General features: G+C 36.3%; 1 protein-coding gene across 2 annotated transcripts in view; it reads left to right on the top strand.

The window, feature by feature from the left end:
- Positions 1 to 23049, top strand: part of loj (p24 family member logjam) — a 31818-nt gene that overhangs the window by 1969 nt on the left and 6800 nt on the right. The window contains exons 2-3 of one of the 2 annotated variants that reach the window (XM_090371531.1): positions 4686 to 4803; positions 12972 to 13117. In XM_090371531.1, coding sequence (XP_090227657.1) covers positions 4686 to 4803; positions 12972 to 13117 — 264 coding nt within the window. Of the gene's footprint in view, positions 1 to 4685; positions 4807 to 12971; positions 13118 to 23049 lie in introns of both variants that reach the window. The other variant, XM_090371530.1, reaches the window with a different exon arrangement.

The following is a 23049-nucleotide window of genomic DNA, read 5'->3' on the forward strand; positions in this document are numbered from 1 at the left end:
TTCATATGTATGTGTTTATATATTAGGTAAGAAAGCTTATTTGTGTGTAAGGGTTATTAAGATAGTTAACTAAATTGCTCTGTGTAATTTAGTTACTAGTATTTATCTATTCTGATATCTTTACAAGAAGTGGTATAGGAAATATTAGCCATAAGATTCAAGGAAGTTAGACTTTTGCTGCACTGGCTGAAAAATAAAAATTATGAAAAAAAGCAAATATAGAACCTGTATGTTTATCTTCTCATATGGGTAACTATCCAATTAACCTTTTAATTTCCTCAAACTATTGGCCTCAACTAGTAAGCTATATGTTTTTGGCATGCTTACTCTTGATCAGACAATGTATATAAGGAGGCATAAATTTAAATTAAGGAAGGATGGTTGCAGGATTAGATGTGCAGAAATTTGCTTTCAGTGCCAGAAGGTAGTCAATTGTTGGAGCTCCATGTGGTGAGGTAATGTGGGCAGCATTTTTTTGTTTGTTTATTTATTTGGCTGATGCTATATAAGCTTGCTTCCTTGCATTATTTGTCATTACTAAATGAATACTTCCCACAATCCAGCCTAAATCTCTTTCATCCATAATTTTAATTTATGATTCCTAGTTCCAGAATTATTCATAGCAGTGAAAATGTCACCTTTGTTCATTTTTAATTTGTTCACCCCTCTCAGAGGCTTATAGGCCTCAGTGAGGGGTCCCCTCTAAGGTGTCTGATTTCCAAGCTCTGTAGCCCATATTCATTCTTTCCTCAATATGGGCGCACTTTTTCAGATCTCTGCAGTTTTGCCTGTCTTTGGACCCTTTGCAGGATCCAAAGATAGGCAATACACTTTGTCTTCTTTTAAGTGTTGTCTCCATACTTGGATACAGTATTCCAAGTGTGACATTACAATTGTCTTATACAGTAGGATTATGACTTCCCTATCTCTACAAGCAAATGTTCAAAAAATCATTGATAGGGTACCATCGGTCTTCCTTGCTACCTGTCTACAGTGCTTAATGAACTTCAAGTCCAGCCTTACCACAAGTTCCAAATTTTTTTCTTCCTCAACTGTTTTTAATTCAATTCTGTCAAGTGTATAAGTTACCTTTGGCTGCATTATAACATAGCTGTCACTTCTTTGATCATACTTGAAGCCCGTCCAAGCCATCCTGAAGGAGCATTGCTTGGCACTGATCATTAACCTCTCCAACTTGATGCTGATTACTCTTCTAATCTTTGTATCATATGCAAATTTTGACATTACACCCTCTGTCCCTTCATTTGGTGTCATTTATGAAAATCAGAAACAACAGTGTTTCTATAAGATATCCATGGAATGAAGGTGTCATAAATGACACCTTCATTCCATGGTGTCATAAATTGACACCAATTTATTGTCATATTGACACCAATATGACAAGTGTGTCATTTATGAAATGACACACTTCATTGGTGTCATTTATGAAAATCAGAAACAACATGTTCTTATAAGATATCCATGGAAACCCACTTCTAAAGTTAGACCAGTCTGAGTAGTAACCATTAATCATAACCCTTTGCTTCCTGATATGTAAGCCCTCTTAGAATCTCACATATGATTCCAACATGTTTCAGCTTATACAGTAACCTCTCACAAACCTAGTCAAGTGCCCTGCTAAAATCCTAATAAACAATGTCATAATTATTTCTTACATCTAGATTATGAGTAACTAACCAGGTTTAAACATGATTTTCCCTTAATAAAACCATGTTATGTCACTCTCAGAATTTCATTTCTATTAAAATGTCCCTGTATTGCACTCTTTATGATTGCCTCCATGATTTTCTTCTGGCACTGAAGTCAGACAGACTGGTCTACAGTTACCCACTTCACTCTTAGAACTGCCTTTATGTATTAGCAATACTTTGGCACTTCTCCAACCCAGAGGAATCTCTCCTGAGTTCAGTGATGCTCTCATAATTACTGAGTATATTCCATCAACAACAGGAGTCTTATTAGCTGCTAGACTTGAAAGATTTCTTGATAAACAGTCATCTTTAATTTTGATATCACTAATTTTGTGCTGCCCAGCCTCACTCTCCCAGTCTCTCCTCACTGTGAGGGGTATTTCGTCTGTAAAGATCAATGTGAAGTACTGTTCAATTCATCAGTTGGATCATCTAAGGCTTTTACACACACTATACAAGGGTCCGATGTGATTTGTTTTCTTCTTTGTATTCACTTATGTGAGAAACTCATTGTCCCTGTTCTTTGCCCTCTTAGCCAGTGATTTCTCATACTGAGCCTTTACCAAACTCACCTGTTCTGTGATACTATTATGGATTAACTTTTAGCTATCATAGGCTTCGTTATTCTTCATTGCTCTGTAACTGTCCCATGCCATATTTTTCTGCTGTATTATTCTGGTCCATTTACTGTATTCATCCATTTAGGCATCCTCCTTGTGCAATATTTTCTTATTGGTATATATGCATTCATAGCTTCTGTGACTATTGCTTTAAGGGTATTCTAAATGTAATTATCCTCCCTCTGCTGTCTGCTCAGTTGATAGAGCTTTGTAGCATTTTAAATTGTCATAGTTCCCATTCTTGAAATTAAAGCCCAGTCCTTTTAACAACTACAACTTTTTTTTTTTTTTAAATCGCCAACTAAGGACTGCATGATTACTTCCTGCTAATGGTTCCAATACTGTGAAAACCCTATGTCATCTGAATTGTGGGTAATGAATGAGGTCTAGAATATCCTTACCCCTAGTTTTTTCTCTAACATGCTGGTGTAAATAATAATCAGCTAGTTTATTTGAAAATTTTGGTTGCATGGTGGGAATTCTATTTGCTCCAATCAATAAAGAGAAAATTGTAATCACTCATAAGACATTCTGCCAGATCCATGCTCATCCATTCTGTCTGCATGTGGAGGTTCTCATCATATTACCGTTCACAATTTTCTGGTTGGTAACACACCCCCACTCTCATTATACCTTTGTATCGAACTACTTTGCACCACACAGATTCTCTGCTGGTATGCATAAGTTCTGAATGTGGTAAAGATTTAGTTGTGCTTAAGCTGCTTTTAGTAAGCATGATTCCCCCCCCCCTTCTATCTTGTCTGGCTCCCCTAAATACATTACACATACTATACTGAAACTCATCATCCCCTATTTCTGTGCCACATTTCCATTAGCCCTGTTATGCCAGCATTAGTTGTCTTAACCAGGAATTCGAATTCGCACATTACTATAGACACATTTACGATTGAGTGTTAACTATGTTTAATTCTTAGCTTACTACCCTGGCACTCTCCTTAAAGTTATTTAAGTTGGCATGTTTTATTCGAAACATGCTGTTTTTGGCACATTTTGCCAATATTGGCTGTTGCAGCAAGAAATAAGAACTTTTGAGATGTGTGTAAGCATTATTTTGACCTTTATCATCAGATAAACATGCATCTCTATGTTACCCCCATCCCCGTATTTAGCATTTTCAATGATAGTGATCAAAACTTGTGCACTGGCTTTCTTCAATTGTATTTCATCTCTTCAAAGTAGATTTCTTCTGCCTACAAGTGCAGGCCACACTGATAAAAATTTACCCCAAGGGCCTTGAAGAGTCCCTCAAGTGATGAGTTAATTTATAAGAATGATTTAATCCTTAGGGCTTAATCCATAGTCTTCCATATTGTGCCTGGGTAGAATTGCAGACACATTTTGAAAACTTCCTGACTTGTGGTTTTTTTTCCCAGTATGTTCCTATATTTATCTAACCAATGTGGTTGGATCTGTGGTTTGATAATCATTTGAGAACATTAATCCACATGTGATGATCACTTAATCTGATCTTCAGCCTTGAATATAATCCTAGAGCTCACTATCCCACATTCACTCTCTATAACTGCCACCTGTCAATTCAAGATATTATGAAATGTCTGAGAATAATCTGCAATTCTTTAAGAAATTACAGAATATCCTGCACAGCACTCTATGCAGATTGCTGTGCTTAATTTCTTGTTAAATATCCATTTTGATTTACCTGTGCACCATGCCACTAAAAGAACAACTTAGATCCATGTACATTGTAAATTGTATTTATTGTATATTTCATTGGCACATGGTGTTTAGTTGCCCTCTCCATAAAGCTCTTAATAACAACAACAGCAATTTCCAACTTATTGAGGCACCACAAGTTAATTACTGATGTTACTGAAATTCTTCAGGATTATTAGGGGTCCTATCTGGCAACTTTCATAACTATTGAAAATCAAGATTCAGAATTTTGTTTCTGTAAAAAACTTGATTTACCCTAATATACATAAAATAAAATCAATGGTAACACAATGCAATATCAGTTAATCACTAGCATTCTTTTACATCACATTATACAAAAAATTAATAGGCACATTTTATGACTAATACCAAATTCATATGGTGACATGGACATTTTGATTTGCCACATACTGTAATACATGTATAATTAAAATATATATCTGCTATATCATTTGAAAATTGTACACATTTTTGCATTTATTTTCTGCCTTGGGACCAAAGGTTTCTATCACTAAGTGATAGAAACCTGGATCAACATTAGTTGATCCAGGTAATGTGTATTAACAGCTTTAGATTAAAATGCACTTTACTTTGACATAAATGTTTGTAGTTTTGAAAAAAAAAAAAAAAAAAAATTGTTTTGATTTGTTATTTTCAGGTGATGAGAGGTGGAGATGGCCAAGCAGGTTTTGCAGTACGCCATCCAAATGGATTTTTTGTACTGCCATATCAGTGGAGGCCAAGTGCTGAATATGAAGAGCAGGTAGCACAACCAGGTGGTAAGGCACATTTTTTAATACATGTTATTGACAGATTTTAACAGTCACTGACACACAAAAATGCATTCAATTTTATAATGTTTCAATTGTTATATACCTTTATAGTTGAGTTTTCAGTGGGATCTGTCTGTATACATGCAATATCAAACTGAATTAGCATGCATCACTCATAAATTTATCACTGGGACTTTCCAGTAAGATTTTAAATTTAAATTTCTTAATATTATATATTAAGTATAATAGCTGTTCACATTCAGCATGCAACTACAGGCAGTATTTTCCTTGGTAAGCAAAGTTATTGTGACTAGTCAACCTTGATTACCAATTTATTTTCAAATTGTAGAAAAATTTTTAATCTGTTTAAATATCAAATAGCTCATTAAAAACATGGTATTTAATTTAATTCATGTTATATTTTAATTAAATTTAATCTTGGAGCAAATAAGTCTTTACGAGTAAGTATTTTTAGCATTAGTAGAGGCATTTGATGCAAGAAAGCAAGCTTATGCAGCATCAGCCAAAAAAAAAATAAAAATAAAAAATAAATAAAAAAAAAAAATAATAACCACTTCCCCTTCACCCCTCTGTTTGTTCGAAATACCTGTCCAGTTGAGCCTTAAACTTATTTAGGCTATCAACTTCCACGACAAGGGATGTAAGTCTGTTCCACCAACCAACCACCCGCTGACTAAAGACAAATTTCCACACATCTGTCTTTCCTCAATTTGAATTTATGCCCTCTCAGGTGATTATTCCGAGCAAGAGGGAGAATCCCATCAGCATTGAGCCTGCTCAAACCATTCAAGGCTTTATACACCTCTATCAGATCACCTCGCTGGTGTCTAGTCTCCAGACACTGTAATTTGCAAAACTTAAGCCTTTCTTCGTAAGAGCACCCCCCTTTGTTCCATCCACTACTCTTGTTGCCCTTCTCTGTACTTGTTCCAGCAGCTCTACATCCTTCTTGAAATGAGGCCTCCAGGCCTGTATACAGTACTCTAGGTTTGGTCTGACCATTGCCTTATACAAGGGAATAATCACCTCCTTATCCCTGCTAGAAAAATTCCTATATATCATTGACAATACACCATGAGCTACTCTTGCAGCCCATCTGCACTGCTCAGAGAACTTCATATCTGCCTGCACAACCACCCCCAGGTCCTTTTCATTCTCTACCACTGTCAGTGTAGTACCACAGAGTTGATACGTTGCTCTGGGGTTGCTGTTTCCCATATGTAGTACTTTACATTTGTCAATGTTAAACTTCATTTGCCACCTCTCAGCCCATCTGCTCAACCTTTACATATCCTGTTGCAGCAGTGTAGTGTCCTTGACAACCCTGCCAACCTTCGTATCGTCTGCAAACTTGGACATTAAGCTTGATATACCATCATCAATATCATTTATAAATACAGAAAACAATAATGGACCCAATACTGAACCCTGAGGGACTCCACTAATAACATTAGTCCACGATGAGCAGTGTCCATTGATTACCACTCTGTCTTCTCCTCCTCAACCACCCCTTTATCCATAGCAGCAATTTGCCTCCAATGCCGCACTGTTCCAATTTGTGCAGCAGTCTTCCATGTGCAACAGTATCAAAAGCCTTTCTAAGATCCAAGTATATAATATCAGAGTTATTCCCTGCATCCAGTTCTTTTGTGACTGCATCATAGTATCCAATCAAATTGGTCAGGCAAGATTTCCCCTTAACAAAACCATACTGTGTCCGAGCCATAACTGAAGTCTTGTCTAGATGATCCGGCAGTGCTTCTTTAACCAGTGCCTCCATTAATTTTCCAGGAACAGAAGTTAAACTAACAGGTCTATAATTACTTGTGTCAGCCTTTGATCCTTCTTTGTGAATTGGGGTTACATTTGCACATCTCCAGTCCATGGGTACCTCCCATGAGTCCAAGGAAGCTCTCATAATTATGGCTTAGGGTTTGCTTACTTCCTTTGCTGCCTTCTTTAATATAACTGGATAGATCCCATCCACCCCAGGTGCCTTTCTTGTGTTTATCTTCAACAATTTCTCCTCCACTTTACTCTCAGAGATTACAAGATTCTCTAGCTTACTGCCAGAGTTGAATACGCCTCTGGCATTCCCCTCGCTGAATAACTCCATGTGTGAATGTCGATGCAAAATATTCATTTAGTTTGTTAGCTACCTGAGCAGGATCATCAACAGTTGACCCATAGATATCAAGTGGACCAATCTGATTCATCCCCTTCCTTCTAGAGTTTACATAAGTAAAGAACTCTTTGCTGTTTTTCTTTGCATTCCTTGCCAAAGATATCTCGTAATCTGCCTTCGCCTGCCTAACCTCCTTTGTAACTTGGCTACAGATCAACTTGTATCTATCATATGCTTCTGTGTCACGTGTTAATTTTTTTGTATCCCATTCATTTTTCTTCTCTGCCATATGTCTCATTAGTTCATCTGACATCCATTTAGGCCTAAACCTTGAACAATATTTCTTAGTTGGTATGTAAAGCCTAGTAGCTTCCAAGATAAGTTCTTTGAATGCTTCTCATTTTGAATTTGCTGTTGGTAGCATCAAAGTGGGACAGTTGGTCCCACTGTATAGAATTTAAATACTATCTCAGTCCATCGTAGTCGCCTTTACGAAAGCAATAACCCTTCCCTTTACCCCTAATGGTAGTTACCTCTTTGAGTTAATCCCACTTCAGCACACTGTGATCACTGCCACCTAGTGGTTCATTTATCTGCAGATTCTTAATGCATGAAGAATCACTACTGATAATCAAATCAAGAGTATTACTCCCTCTAGTTGCCTCCCGAACATGCTGATGTAGAAAACAATCATCCAGTAAATCCACAAGAGCCTTGCTAGTGTGTGAGTGACCAGTCCCCAAATTCCAGTCAATATCTGGGAAATTAAAATCCCCCATTATAAGACTCTCTGATTTACTGGCCCACTCTATTTCCCTGTACAGTTTCTTGTTATACTCATCAGAGTCATTAGGCCTATAGCACACTCCTACTCTCAATTTTGATCTCCCAATGCTTATGTCACACCAAACTGACTTGACACTGCACTGTCCAGCGATGTCCACTGGCTTCACTTCCTTGGATTTTATGTATTTCTTAACTAATAGCATAACTCCTCCTCCCTTCCTATCCTGTCTATCCTTTATGTAGACATTGTACTCCCCAAATTCCAGTTCTGCATTCCTTATATCTGTGTGACACCACGTCTCTGAAATCCCAACAATATCTGCCTCTGATGTTTTGAGCAATACCTCAAATTCATCAAATTTATTTACTAAACTCCTAGCATTTGTGTACACGCAAGTATACATGCACCTGTTCTTTTTCTTAGCTACCATAACACAACCCATGTGTTTACTTGTACTCTAATGATTCCCAGCAGTCTCTGAAATATCCTGCATCTTATTTTCCAGGCTGCTGCTCATTCCAATAGAAGCAGTGCAAGAATCACTTTCACCTCTGCCAGTGGCTACTGTTAATCTATTAGTCCCTGTATCCCCCCAATCTAACAGTTTTCCGACCCACCTAACACTGCCTCGATAGCATCAGCAAACATTCTTGCAACCTTTCTATTTAAGTGTATCCCATCCCTGTAGAAGCAGGCTCTCCTTTTTATGAGTACTAACCTTATTATATGAGCAGGGAATAACATCATTCTGCATGTAGCAATGAGAAAATAGGTTTGCTACTTAGTGTATCAATCTCATTTTGTGAAGGCACTTCACCATGAGTTGGTATTGCATCACTCTAAATAAAAAAGGATTGCTCCAATGAAACATATTGTTATTTATTCAGAGTGTATGCCATTACCTATACTGAATTCTTTAATTTGATCCAATTTTGAGATGACAAAAAAAAAAAAAAAACTCAACCTCAAAAAATGTCTCTTATACAGGGTGTCTCAAAAATACATGGCATAACTTTAGGAATGAGTTCCTCATATGTAGACAATAAAAATATTTTATATCAACATAGTTCTGGAAATGCTTGGTTTCCGAGTTTTGAAGGTCTGTCTATGACACTTAACTGTTCACATCACCTTATAGTAATTGTTCAAAATGTTCACCTTCTGCCGGAATACAGGCCTCCATTGACGTCTCACGGACTTGCGAAGATTATGCCAAATTTCTGGCATGTTTCGTATTGTCTCACAACCTGCTACAATTCAATTGCAGAGAGTTTCCACATCAGCTACCGGAGTTGAATACACCAATGACTTTAAATGGCCCCGCAAGAAGAAATCTAGTGGGTTTAAATCAGTGAGCATGGAGGCCAGGCAGTTGGTCCACCTCTACCTATCCACCAACCAGGAAACCTTCGATTCAGGTAATTGCAGGCTAGGTGGCTGAAATATGCAGCAGCGCCATCATGCATGAAGTGTGCTTGTTGACGAATGATCAGTGGCGTGTAGACCAAGAAATCATGCATGTTGTTTTCCATAAAGTTTCTGTACGTCTACCCTGTGAGTTTGTTTGGAAGTACATGGGGCCCAAATAACTTATCACCAAACCCCCCCCACCCAGATGTAAGCTGAACCACTGTTGGTGATGTGATGGAAGAATTGCATGTGGGTTTTCCTCAGCCCATACATGCTGATTGTGAAAGGTTTGGATTCTGTCTCGTGTGAACTGTGCTTCATCTGTGAATATCATTAAGGCAGGAAAGTGAGGAGTTGTACCACACTGCTGCAAGAACCACTGGCAAGAACATTACTCGCGCAGGGTAATCTGCTGGTGACAAGCCTGTACCTGTTGCAAATGGTAAGGATACAGTTGGTGTTCTCGAAACACTCTCCAAATAGTCGAACGTTGAACAGCCAGTTGCATTTGCTATTCTGTGTATGCTGATTCCAGGAGTGGCATGCACAACATCCAAAATCTCCTCCTCTACTTCAGGAGTCATATATCTTGGTCGTCCTCTGTCAGCAGCACGAGTTCTAAAGGTCCCGTGTTCACAAAGGCGGCGATGGATACCTTCAAACGTTTTCCTGTCTGGACATCTTCGGTCTGGGAACCTTTCGTGGTACAAACAACGACCCTCCAGAGCATTTCCATCTGCCAAACCATACGTAAAGTGCATATCTGCTTGCTCACGATTTCAGTACATGGTCGGAATGGAAAAACAATTGATTCTGTCAGTACCTTGTGATGAAGGATATCACCTGTGGGAGATGACATTCCGGTTAATAACTCAGGAACCAAGCATTTCTGGAACTACGTTGATATAAATATTTTTATTGTCTACATATGAGGAACTCATTCCTGAAGTTATGCCGTGTATTTTTGAGACGCCCTATATAGAGAGTAGAAGAAACCAGTTGTGTGCAGATGGGATGGAGTGATAGATATGAAATGAAAAAAATATGACCTAAATCAGAAGAGGTCAAACTCAGTTCATCTCCTGGTAGGTCTAAAATCATTATTTTGAACGCCGACCGGGCTAGCCAGGTGGGTAAAGTGCCTGCCTGGCAACCCAAAGGTCGCGGGTTCGAATCCCGCCTCGGGCTTGGATCAAAGTACTGCAAAAACCTTGAGAGGTGCACTATGGCCACAGAAGCCGATGCGCCAACAACTACCAAAAAAAAAAAAAAAAAAAAAAAAAAAATTAATTTGAACCTTTTTGGGACCTTGTAGTGGGTACTCAGGCACTGAAAATCTGAACAATTTAGTGATGAGATGTATCCACAGTATACGAGAAACAAGATTATATAGCAGATTTAAAGAAAAAAAAAAAACCCAAGTAAATTTAAGGCAAAAGCTTTATGCTACAAGAGCTATAAAACATTATTGTACAAGTAGGACATGGCCTCTTTTTTTACATAGCAATGAGCAAACTAGATTTGTTGCTTAGTGCATCAGTCCCAAATTGCGGAGGCATATCATTGTGTATAGAATGAGACTATACCCTCATTTCATCTTAATTCAGCTTTCACCTTAAATTCACATTTTGATCTATTATACCATCTTGCATCTCACATATTGTGGATGTATCTCAGCACTCTGGGACGTTCAGGTCTTTACAGTCCCTGCTTACCCACATGAAATTCCAAAAAGAGTTGAAACCATGATATGGGAATTACATGCCCATTAAATAAATAGAAATATACTTCTACACTGGAGAATTTATTTATTTAGACAGTGCAACACTGAGAAAATTTGTGGTAAAGTGCTTCCTCAATATGAGACTGATCCACTAAGTATCAGACCTTAGTTTACTCATTGCTGTGTGCAAAACAAGAGCATGGCTTACTTGTATAATAATATTTTATAGCTCTCATTGCATGGGCTTTTGTTTTAAATTTCTAAAGTACTTATTATATTGTATGAATTAAAATACTGCACATTGATATATTTGTATATCTTGATTGCAAATTAAAGAATTCACAAGTGAATAAATTATAAACTTTAACTACTAAAACTGATGTGAAAACAAGAGAGAGATTCCATTTCTTTTGGGTTTTTTTATTGGCAAACAGACACAGACCAACCTCTTTAGAACCAAAATTTATAGACATGACACACTGTTTCATGAGTTTGTCATGGTGGTGATGCAAAACAATTCAATCTGCATATAATAGTGAATACACAGACTGTTCAGAAAAGAATGATCATACCTTTTTAATTATTTATTTACCCTGTTATATATCCAAATTAAATGGATCTCTTTTGAAATAGGCCCTCTTTAATGTGTATTACCTATCCCAACATTGTTGCTATTCTCCAAAGAAAGAGGAAGAAAAAATCTGCTTATTCCATAAGTGGAGACTGTTGGAATTCTTAAAGGCCTCTTCAAATGAAGCAGGAGTGGGGCCATCCCTCCACAAATTATTCTCAGTTTTTTAGCCCACACAATGTGCAGATTGGTCTGTGAACAGACATAATACATAACTGAATGAACTATAGTAGTTTTATAAGAACTAACGTTCTATGGCTTGTGCTGATGCATAAAATAATTTTCATAATATAAAAACATCAACCAAAAACTTAAATCCATTCTTTGACATATTCTTCAATATCCCTTCACTTTGATCATTACTTCTGAAGAGTTGAAATTACAGTATGTTCACTTATTATTATTATTATTTTTATGTAAAGAGGAGATAAGAAGTGCAGAGTGCTGGGTTTAATCTAGACATAGTATGGTATACGTTTAACATTGATAGGAATCATATTGATTGGTGTAGTTCTACTTGAGAATGTCTTGAGAGAGCGAGAGAGCATCCAGCCACTGGTATGGAAATTAGGGTGTTTCCAGCACCTTTCAAGGTTTAAGTGCAAAAACATAATACTAGCCAGTAACTGTTGTGTGGGGAGGGGGAAGTACATGTTGGTATACCATTCCAGTAATGCAAAGAAAATTATGATTATAATGTTACCAGCAGATGGTACTAGCTTTATTTCCTTTGGAGTGGGAGATCTCCACACCACATGGAGCTGTGCTGTTTTTCTCTCTCTAGATTATGATGATGCAACCAGATCTCATCTGCTGTTATAATCTTTGCCAAGAAGCTATTACCACCTTAATTATAATTTTTTTATCTGCAAGCAGAGCTCAGTACACATTTTTGTTCTATCATCAGGATTCTTGAGCACATAGTAAAACCACATACATATGAATACTACCTAAAGATATACTCAAAATACCATCATGCCTCTATTGCAGTCTTTGCACACACTATAGCACAAAAATTTTGATGTTTGGCCTTTGTTATTGATTCATATCCATCTTTAAATTATGCTCTATATACTTGGAGGGGTTGCATTAAAAACAGCGGAAAAAAGGGATGTGGAGGTTATGATATAGACAGACATAGAGTTCTTGTGATAGGTAAAGAATTATAGGGAGAAAAATATAGACTGTATTATATGAAATTTTTCATTAGCCAGTGAGTTGCTAATCACTGGAATAAGGCTCTGATGGCTTAGGGAAATTAAAGGGCATAAATAGTTTTTACTCATAGTGAAACTTTTCTTTCTATGGTTAACTCTCATAGATTTCTATAATACTTTTTTAAATATCCTGATTCAGTTTTATAAATTTCTCCAGAAGTAAAAATTTTTTTTTGTTGCGGTTATTGAAATTATGAGATAAATCCAATAATATACATCTTCCATACATAAGTAAATCACGCATTTTTCTTCTCTAGGATATTATCAGTTATGTATTGATAACTCAGTTTCACGCTTTTCATCAAAGCTAGTAAGTCTGTATGTGAATTCATTCAAAAGAGACCAGTGGGAAAGCTTTGTAAAAGAACTGGAAGAATTGGATGTGACAGTTACAAACTTCACGGTAAGTGATATAACCTTGAAGTAATTCTAGTCTTTTAACATTTAAGTGATAGAGATAATTTGATAATAGTATTCCTTCAGTAGTGATCGAATGTCTGGCTTTTGTGTTTTCTGTGAAATTTAAATACTGTTGAAAGTAAAACTTTTCAAGCTATATTCAATTGCCATTTCCAAAAATTAAAAAAAAAAAAAAAAAGCCGAGAGCTGTAAAGAATGAGCGGAAAAATAATGTAAAGAGATTATACAACTGATTTTAAAAATCAGAAATGAAAATAAATGCATACAGTTTAAATATTCCACTCTTATTGCCAAAAATAACTCAGTTTTCAATGTGACAGGAATGCACAGTTTATATTTACTGCCCTTTAGCATTAATTTAGAGGAGCTAGTGATTCTTCATGATGATTCTGTAATTTCACGAAATGCCATTGCCATCTCTCTTGTTATGAAGTGTCTCTGCTCCTCATTTGGTTCATCTTGAGCTTCGTCAGCATTTTCTTCTTTCACTATCGCCGCCTGCAAGTCAATAAGTTCTTCGTTAGATAATGCCTTCTCTTCTTCTTCTATTAACTCCTCCACATCTTTGGCATCAACCTCCAACTGAAGTAGCTCTTCAACTTTTACAGTCTTATCTGTAACCTGTTCATATGATTCGTCTTTTTCAAATCCTTCGAAGCCTTTTATGTGCCATTTAAATAACTTTTAATAATTTCCACCCAGGCCTTATTAATGATTAAGATGGCATGGTGAATATTGTAAGATTTCTAAAAGTCTCTTAACATAAAATTTTTCTCATCTACTGCAGACAATGCCTGAACAAGTGTTGTGCGTAAATAATATGCTTTTATATTTGAAATAACACCATGATCCATAGGTTGGATGAGTGAAGTCGTGTTTGGCGGTAGAAATATGACTCTCACGTTCAAACTGAAATCATCTAGATGTGTAGGATGTCCAGGAGCATTATCTATAGAAGAAAAATATTGAAAGGAATGTTGTTTTCTTTACAATATTTTTCAATGAAATATATTGTAAAGAAATATTGGAATGAAGCAGCATTTAAACCAATCCTCAAAGAGAGATATTTTTATCCATGCTCTCTGGTTCGATTGGTTTCTTTGTTTGTTTATTTGGTTTTTAGGAGCATTAGCAACTAAGGCCATATTGCTCTGGGGATATGTGGTGATCATTCCCTGACCTTTCCGCATCCTCTGTATTTGGTGGTCACGGGCTCGAACCCCGATCTAATCAAGAAGCGTGTGCTACGCACTTGCTCCTGCCCACCTGGCTACAGAGGCGGCGCTTTGATTGGAAATGCATGGGTGGGGTGGCTTTATTGTTGCCCTTAAATACACGAGGATTTCCAGAATGGTACACAAGCAGTGGTATTAATCTGTAATCTCCCACTGCATTAGCCCCAAACAAGAGCGTGGCCCTATCTTTGACGCCTTGAAACCTGGCATTGTATTTTCATCTTTGACAATGTATGTTCGATCCGGAATTTTTTTCCAATACAGAGCAGACTCGTCAACATTAAAAATTTGCTGTGCTGAATAGCCGCCTTCATCAATAATTTTTTTCAACACATCACAAAATTTCTCTGCAGCTGCAGAATTGGAAACCAGCATGATGCTTTAACCTACCAAACCACCCGTTGCTTGCCATGAACTTGGGTTGGGTTTCGCCATACATATCCTTAATATCTTTATAAATACTTGTTGCTTGAATGGTCATTACACTCAGGAGCACTTGCTTCTGAATCTGATTTTCCATCCATATTATTAATAGCTTTTCCATCTTCGATATAGCATCTGAATGCTGTTATGTGATCACTGTTGATCTTAAATGCGTTGATCCTTTAATATGTTCTTTTATATGCACACTGTCCCTTAAAATAGTATTCACTGTTGAAGCAGCGAGACCTAATTCCATGCAGTAGATGACAAATTTTGTCCTGCTTTGTACTCTTAATCATTTTCATCTTCATTTCTAAATCAATTTTGTTTCGTTTCCTCGCACTACACCACTTGCACTTTTCGTTGGTTGCTTTCCCTTCATCATTGTAATATGTAAATAGGAATGAAGAGAAGTCTCTGAAAATTTGTTTTTTATATGATTGAAGATTTCAGTGAAGGGGAACATATTTCACCATAATAGCGTAAAAACCCACACAATTGCAGTTATCAGTAATATTGCAAATGCAATAAGATTGTGTTTACTACCTGTTTATAATTAGATGCATTAACAGAAAAGCCCAATAAACCAGAAAGTGCAAATTGTTTTATGGTAGTGACCTCTAGAAATGCGTTTTAGAAAAATATCACAAAGGCATTCAAAATTGATTCTTATAACGGAACATATGATAATGATGAAAGGGTAGTGCAATTTCCATTATAAATATGACCTTTTAGAGAGATAAACAGCTAAGTAATGTAGCGAAATTTTCAACTTCTAAGGACTTGGAACGAATTACCAAAAAAAAAAAAAAACAAAAAACTGTGTTATTTGGTTCTCATTACAATATTTTCACAATACCTCAATTTATTCCTACGGAATGCAAAATACGTTTCCATGATTTTTTTAAGTTTGCACTGGTCGGCAAAAACTTGCGTAAAGTCGAATTTCCGTAAGTTGAGTATTACGTAAGTCAGGGAGTTCCTGTATTCCCTTTTCTTTTGAACTGCATCACTCATTGTGTTGAAATTGAAGAAGTATGGCCATAAAAAAAGAAATAAAATAATGGGGAAAACATTGCCATTTTGTCATACTTTATGCATATATTCTTGTTTATGTTACTGTGCTTTTTTTTTTTCAAGGTTTACAAGTTAAAATATGGTTTCTTGAATTAGTGAAGCATCTACTCTACTATTGGTGAATGAAAATTTCAGAGAAGCCTGTCTGTTTTTATGTTGCTCATTTTATTAAAAAATTATTAAGGGATTAGAAGTCTGAAAATGACTGCAGTTACTGAAACACAATTTTTTTTAAGTTCTCCAAAAATCTACTGTAACTGTCAATATGGTAATTTATTTTTGAATGCTAGCTATAAATAAAATAGTATTTCATTCAGAAATACTCTCACGTGCTATTATAAGGACAATCTGTGAAAATTGGGATGCACAACCATACTCAGTTTATGACATTAAAATGAAGAAAAACTACCATCATGATTATAATACATCACAGAGTAGAGAATTTCACTGACCAGAATAAGTTCAATGAGAAATATTCAATTGCCTGCACTATAATGCAAGACATTCCCAAGTTTTAAACATAGTTTGCTTGTCACTTATTTGTTTTGCGCTTACCATGGTTAATTTTTTTTTTAAATTCGCATGCAACAATATACAGTAGACTCGATTTTCCCGATATAGATGGCAAAAAAAATTCCGGATAATTGATTTCCTGGTTAATCCAAAAATACAGAAGTTTCTGACATACGTGAGAGATACATTCCAGGACTTCTTATGTAAGTAGAGTTTTGCGTAACTTGGGAATGACTAACAACATATTGCTACTATATTATTATTGACTAATCTGAATTTGGTGCGATACTTGTTAATGTTTGTCCATTTTCATACATCCTTATTAGTTTAATTTTCTGATCCAAATCGATGGCTTTTCTTTTGTTGGTAGATTTACTAGTAGCACTGTCACTTATTCTCTTAGTCGACACCATGATAACGGTCAAAACGAAATTTTCTGAAAAGAACTTCACAGGGTTAAGGTGGGGGGAAACACTATTATCACCTCACGCGAACTCAGATTTTACTAAAGCACATTTCTGGAGGTCACTGCATTTAAAAAATTTGCACCTTCCGGGTTACTGGGCTTTTCTGTTCTTGCATCTAATTATAAATGGGTAGTAAACTCGATCTTATTGCATTTGCGATAATACCGATAGCTGGAATTGTATGGGTTTTTACGTTATTATAGTGAAATGTGTCCCCTTCACTGAAATCTTCAGTCATAAAAAAAACAAATAAAATTTAAGAATCTTCTCTTTTTTCCTATTTTTTTGCTTGTTACTCCGTATCTCACTTGTGCAATTTGTGCATCTCATAATTGTCATTATTGATTGCTTATTATTATTTTTTTGTTTGTTTTAAATTTTACAATCCTAAAAAAAAAAAAAAAAAAAATTGTGTGAAAAAAAATATATGTAAGTCCGAAATTGCATAAGTCGGGGACTTATTTTATCGAAAAATGTTCAGCAACCTATGTAAAAAGTATGGCGATAGATAAAAAATGAAAAAACTTACCACACTCTACTCGCGTGTCCAGTACGATGCTTCCCCTTTTTTTTTTTCGATGTCCATTTTAAATCTAATAGCTTCCCTTTATTTTTTACAATGTTGCATATGGTTTGGTCACCAACATTATAATGGTTCATTAAAGATTTAAAGGATGCACTGTTTTAAAACTTTTGAATAATTTCAAGTTTTTGTTTAACTGAAAGCGCAACTCTTGCATTTACCCATCATTTTCACGATTTCTAGACAAAAAAAATATTTACTATAAAAAAAACTTCGACATCCCTGACATAAATAACGAAACAAAATTTGTCTTTTTGCGGTGCAGTGGAACACTAGAATCGATGCGACGCACTAAAACAAACTAAACATTTCTTCTCTCTCTTTTTTTTTTTTGAGTGGCGGGTGTGAAGACAGCAGGGGTTGCAAGATAATAGGTACATTATCTCCCAATGACGACATATAACGCCACTTCTTGTCGCTTATTTATGACTTGCAAAACATCTGTTTATACCTATTCTAGTTATTATTTGAGTTTTTGGTTTCTGGTTGATTTTTCTTTAAATTTTGAGTCTTGAACTGTCCCGGTTAATCCGATCCTGGTAAATTGAGAGTCTGCTGTATTTATATTTCATTTAACCAAAAGTGACAAAAGTGAAAAACATCAGCATGCATCACAGTTGATGCAGAAACAGAAGGATGAAACTTCTTTTTCATCTACCACAATGCTAAAAAAAAAACCCCAGCCTACTTCTCATAAGTTTTTTTAAGTGTATTGCCATATTACCTTCTTGGATGTGTATTTGATCTAATAATAAAGCCTCAAGGAATATTATACATTAGCACCCTGTATAAGCCACCAAAAACTGGTGTCAAATATAAAAAGTTCAACAGCTTTATGTTGTGCACAGAGGAGATAATAGGTGCATGCTGCCCATTAATGAATTGTTTTTTGAAAAAGCATATCATTATAGAAACTTTCTTGGATGTGTATTTGATCTGGTGACAGTTTCAATGAATATTATTTATTAGCTCACATGATATAAACTGTGACTATTTTGACTATTTATATCATGTGATTAACTTACATTATGCACAGAAGTAAAGTTCATGTTACTCATAGCAGAAGTTGTTTTTGAAAAAGTAATTTTCAGAGTATCTTCTTGAAAAAAAAAAAATGCAGAAACTCAAAAATCATTTTAAGAAAACCATATTATTATAAAATCTGTCTTTGATATGTACTTAACTCTACTAACAATATCAAGAAGTGATCTGTTTGTAGCTACATTATAGACTGAAAAAACCGGATGTCAAATACCTTTCTGTGTCCACCTTAAAATGTGTGAAAAAATAGTGTTGCAAACAGTACTGTTATAAGCATCACACAGGACAGGTATTGGCAACTCTAGGCACATTTGTCACCTAATGACATACAGGAATATTTTCTGCAGAATGCTGATGGTATGATACTTATTTGAGTTGCCTATTTTTGTATTCATACACCAGTCAAGTGGCATGCATGAAGATTTTTATAGTTGTAATAATTAGTTGGACTATATTAGGTTTCCAAATTATTTATTAGTTGCAATAAACAAAAATGGCACCCACAAGTACTAAGGTTGCTGATCCCTGATTTAGTATGTGTATATGATCAGTTATCAAAATTTTAAAGAAAAATGTTTATTATAAATTTACAAAAACTGAATTGGTGTGAAATCTAAATGGAATGCATTAATTATTGACAAGTGGTGATGGAAATCAGTAAAATGTTTATAAATGGCGAGCTAATGAGTTTCTGAAATTGGGGTCTGTTAAATCCCACATGTCTAGTTGCATAACAGTGTTGGGAGTGACCACGCAGAGGTTAAAATAAATAATGATATTCAAAGACCAAAAGTCCAGCTTATTTCTTGGTACGATACCAGCAATTTTGGATGGTGCACAGGTTGTGCCTTATGCACAAGTGCATTAAAAATATACATTGGAAAAAAAAATTTTTTTTTTTTCAATATAGCACTAAAATAAAGGATATCATCAAAAAGTGAATTTTTGGACCATTTCTTGCTTCTTTCAGGTGCAATTTATGCAAAGGTGTGCCTGATTTTAAAAATATATTAGGGGTTACACTAGTGTAGAGGTTGAGCTTTACAAATTTGGAAATTCATTATGCATCACCACTAATTTTCTGGCATTCATTATAGACTGACAAAACCTGGTGTCAGATATAAAGATGTTTAGAAAAATGGATGAATCTAGCTAACTACCCAAGAACTGGTAAATTTAGTTCTTGGATTGGCCATTTGCCAAAGCTAGAGCTGATTGTGCAGGGTGGAGATTTCATCCCTGAGCCATAAGTTTTAAACACACTCCAATGACAACAAGAAATTTGTTGATAATAAGTGATGGATTACTTAAGGTTTTTGTAACTTTCATCTATTTGTATTTGCCCATATGTTGCCTAAAAGAAATTATAAGTAGCCTAGAGGTTGTGGCTTTTCAAATCTCATACACAGACCATTATCGGGATGACTGTACAGCAGCTAGAGTGGCAGATCATCTTAGAGAAGCAAAAAGAGAAATAAATACTCTTGAATTGATTATCAGTAGTGACTCTATGCATTAGGAATCTCCAGGTAAAGGAACCACTAAGTGGCAGTGATCACAGTGTATTGATATGTGATGTACTTAAAGATATATAAAGGGTAATGGGAAGGGATTTTTGCTTTCATAAAGGTGACTACAATGTTCTCAGACAGTTTTTAAATTTCTTTTTAGTGGAACAAACTGATGATGTTATCAATTGAAAATTCTAAATGAGAAGCAATCATAGAAGCTACTAAGCTTTTTATACAAACTAAGGGCTATTGTTCAAGGTTTAGACCTATATGGACATTAGATGAACTGATAAGAGTAGTTGCAGAGAAGAAAAATGCATGGGATGATTATAAATTAGCAGGGGGTTAAAGTCCTATAATAAGTACAAACCAATGTGCAATTGAGTCACCAAGGGGAAGTTACTCAAGCTAAGCCAGATTATGAAAAGGCTTAGAATGCAAAGAAAAGTAGCAAAGATGTCTGTGCTTATTAACACTGGAAGAAAAGGGAAGAATCACATTGGCCTGCTGGATATGAATGGCCAGTAAATACGAGGGTGGTTCAATAAAGAATCGCCCTGACCTAGCTGCAGAGGTGCTAGTCTGTTGATTCTTGGCACAGGTTTTAGTCCTTCTCTACATAGCCACTGTGCAGATTTACACATTTTTCCCATCAATGGATGAGGCTACGGATACCGTTTTTCTAGAAGTGGTTTTGAACCATGACTGTGTTGTAGAAATGAGTGTCTCATCATCAGGGAAGTGGATTCCCCAAAGAAATGATTTGAGGGAAGGAAACAAGAAGTCCGATGGTGCAAGATCGGGTGAGTAGGCTGGATGGGGCAGTATTTCATATCCACAATTGGCCGCTTGTGTTGTTGCAATTTCAGAAGTGTGAACTGGAGCATTGTCTTGAAGCATTCTCACAACTTTGGACAACATGCCATGCCTACATGTTTTGATTTTCTCCTGTAATTTTGTGAGTAAGCTGGCATAATAGGCACCTGTAATTGTTCTACCTTTCGGCAGGTAACCAGTCATTATTACGCCTTTCTCATCCCAAAACACTGTCAGCAAGACCTTTCCTGCTGACGCTTGGACCTTTGCCTTCTTGGGGGGAGGGGAACCATGATGTCACCATTCCGTGGACTGCTTTTTACTTTCAGGGTCAAAATGGTGTATCCAACGTTCATCCTGAGTGATTAGATGAGAGAAAAAGTCTTCATTTTTTGGCACAGGGCTAACAACTCTTGTGATTTCTGTTGTCGATCAGTCTCCTGGAAACCAGTCAATAATCGGGGAAACCATCTTGCACTCAATTTCTGTAAATGGAGTTGGTAGTAGTAGTAGTAGTAGCGGCATGTGATGCAAGAAAGCAAGTGTATGAGCTTATGCAGCATCAGCCAAAAAAAATTACAAAACAATCTCATCTAAATGTTTGTCCAGTTCCTCCTTAAATTTATTTAACCTATCAACTTCCACGACAGATGGAAGTTTGTTCCAGCAATTAACCACCTGCTGGCTAAAGGCAAATTTCTGCACATCTATTCTACATCTGTCCTTTCTTAATTTAAATTTATGCCCCCTTAGGTTCGTAATCTGAACAAGTGAAAGGATCCCATCAGAATTCAGCATGCTCAACCCATTCAAGGCCTTATACACCTCAATCAGATCACCTTGTAGGTGCCTAGTCTCCAGCTGCTGCAATTTGCAGAACTTAAGCCTCTCTTGGTAAGAGGATCCCTTCATTCCCCTCACCAATCTTATTGCCCTTCTCTGTACACCCTCAAGCAAATCTACATCCTTCCTAAAATGAGGCCACCAGACCTGTATGCAGTACTCAGGGCATGGCCTGACCATTGACAAAACCCCATGACCTTCCCTGGCAGCCTGTCTGCATTGCTCAGAAAACTTCATATCTGACTGCACAATTACTCCCAGGTCTTTTTCATTTTCTACCACCTTAAGTGTAGTACCACACAGTTGGTAAGTTTCTCTGGGGTTACTTCTACCCATATGCAGTACTTAGCATTTTTCAATTTTAAACTTCAGTTGCCACTTCTCAGCCCATCTGCCCAAATTTTCTAGATCCTGTTGCTGTAACACACTGCCATTACTGTCATTAACAACCCTGCCAACCTTTGTATCATCTGCAAACTTCGATACTAAGCCTGATATACCTTCATCAATATCATTGATAAATATACAAAACAACAGTGGACCTAACACCGAACCCTGTGGGACTCCACTAATAACATTAGTCCACGAAGAGCAGAACCCATTGATTACCACCCTCTGTCTTCTCCCACTCAACCATCCTTTTATCCATTGTAGCAACTTACCCTTAATACCATTCTGCTCCAATTTGTACAGTAGTTTTCCATGTGCAACAGTGTCAAAAGCTTACCTGAAATCCAAGTATATATCAAAATTATTTTTTGCATCCAGTTCCTTTGTAACCACATCATAATAACCAATCAAATTTGTCAGACAAGACTTTCCCTTAACAAACCCATTCTGTGTCTGAATTTTTGCTGCGGTCTTGTCTAGATGATCCTGCAATGCATTTTTAACCAGCGACTCCATTATTTTACCCAGAACAGAAATTAAACTAACTAGTCTGTAATTACTCATATGACCCTTCGATCCCCCTTTGTGAATTGGGGACACATTTGCACATCTCCAGTCCATGGGGACCTCCCCTGAGTCCAAGGATGCTCTCATAATTATGGCTAAGGGTTTGCTTAGTTGCTTTGCCGCCTCCTTTAATATAACTGGATAGACCGCATCCACCCCAGGTGCCTTTATGTTTAACTTCAACAATTTCTCCTCCACTTTGTTCTCAGTTATTACAAAATCATTAAGCACCCTGTTACAATTTGATAACCTTGTTGCATTTTAAACCTTAATAACTCCTCATGTGTGAATGTAGATGCAAAATACTCATTCAGTTTGTTTGCTATCTGAGCAGGATCATCAATAGTCCAACCATCGATATCGAGTGGACCAATCAGATTCTTTCCCTTCCTTTTAGAGTTTATATAAATAAAGAAATCCTTTCTGTTTTACTTAGCATCCTTTGCCAC

This window comes from Mastigoproctus giganteus, chromosome 4 (assembly GCF_048544385.1).
Source record: "Mastigoproctus giganteus isolate SK-2022 chromosome 4, ASM4854438v1, whole genome shotgun sequence".
NCBI lineage: Eukaryota > Metazoa > Arthropoda > Arachnida > Uropygi > Thelyphonidae > Mastigoproctus > Mastigoproctus giganteus.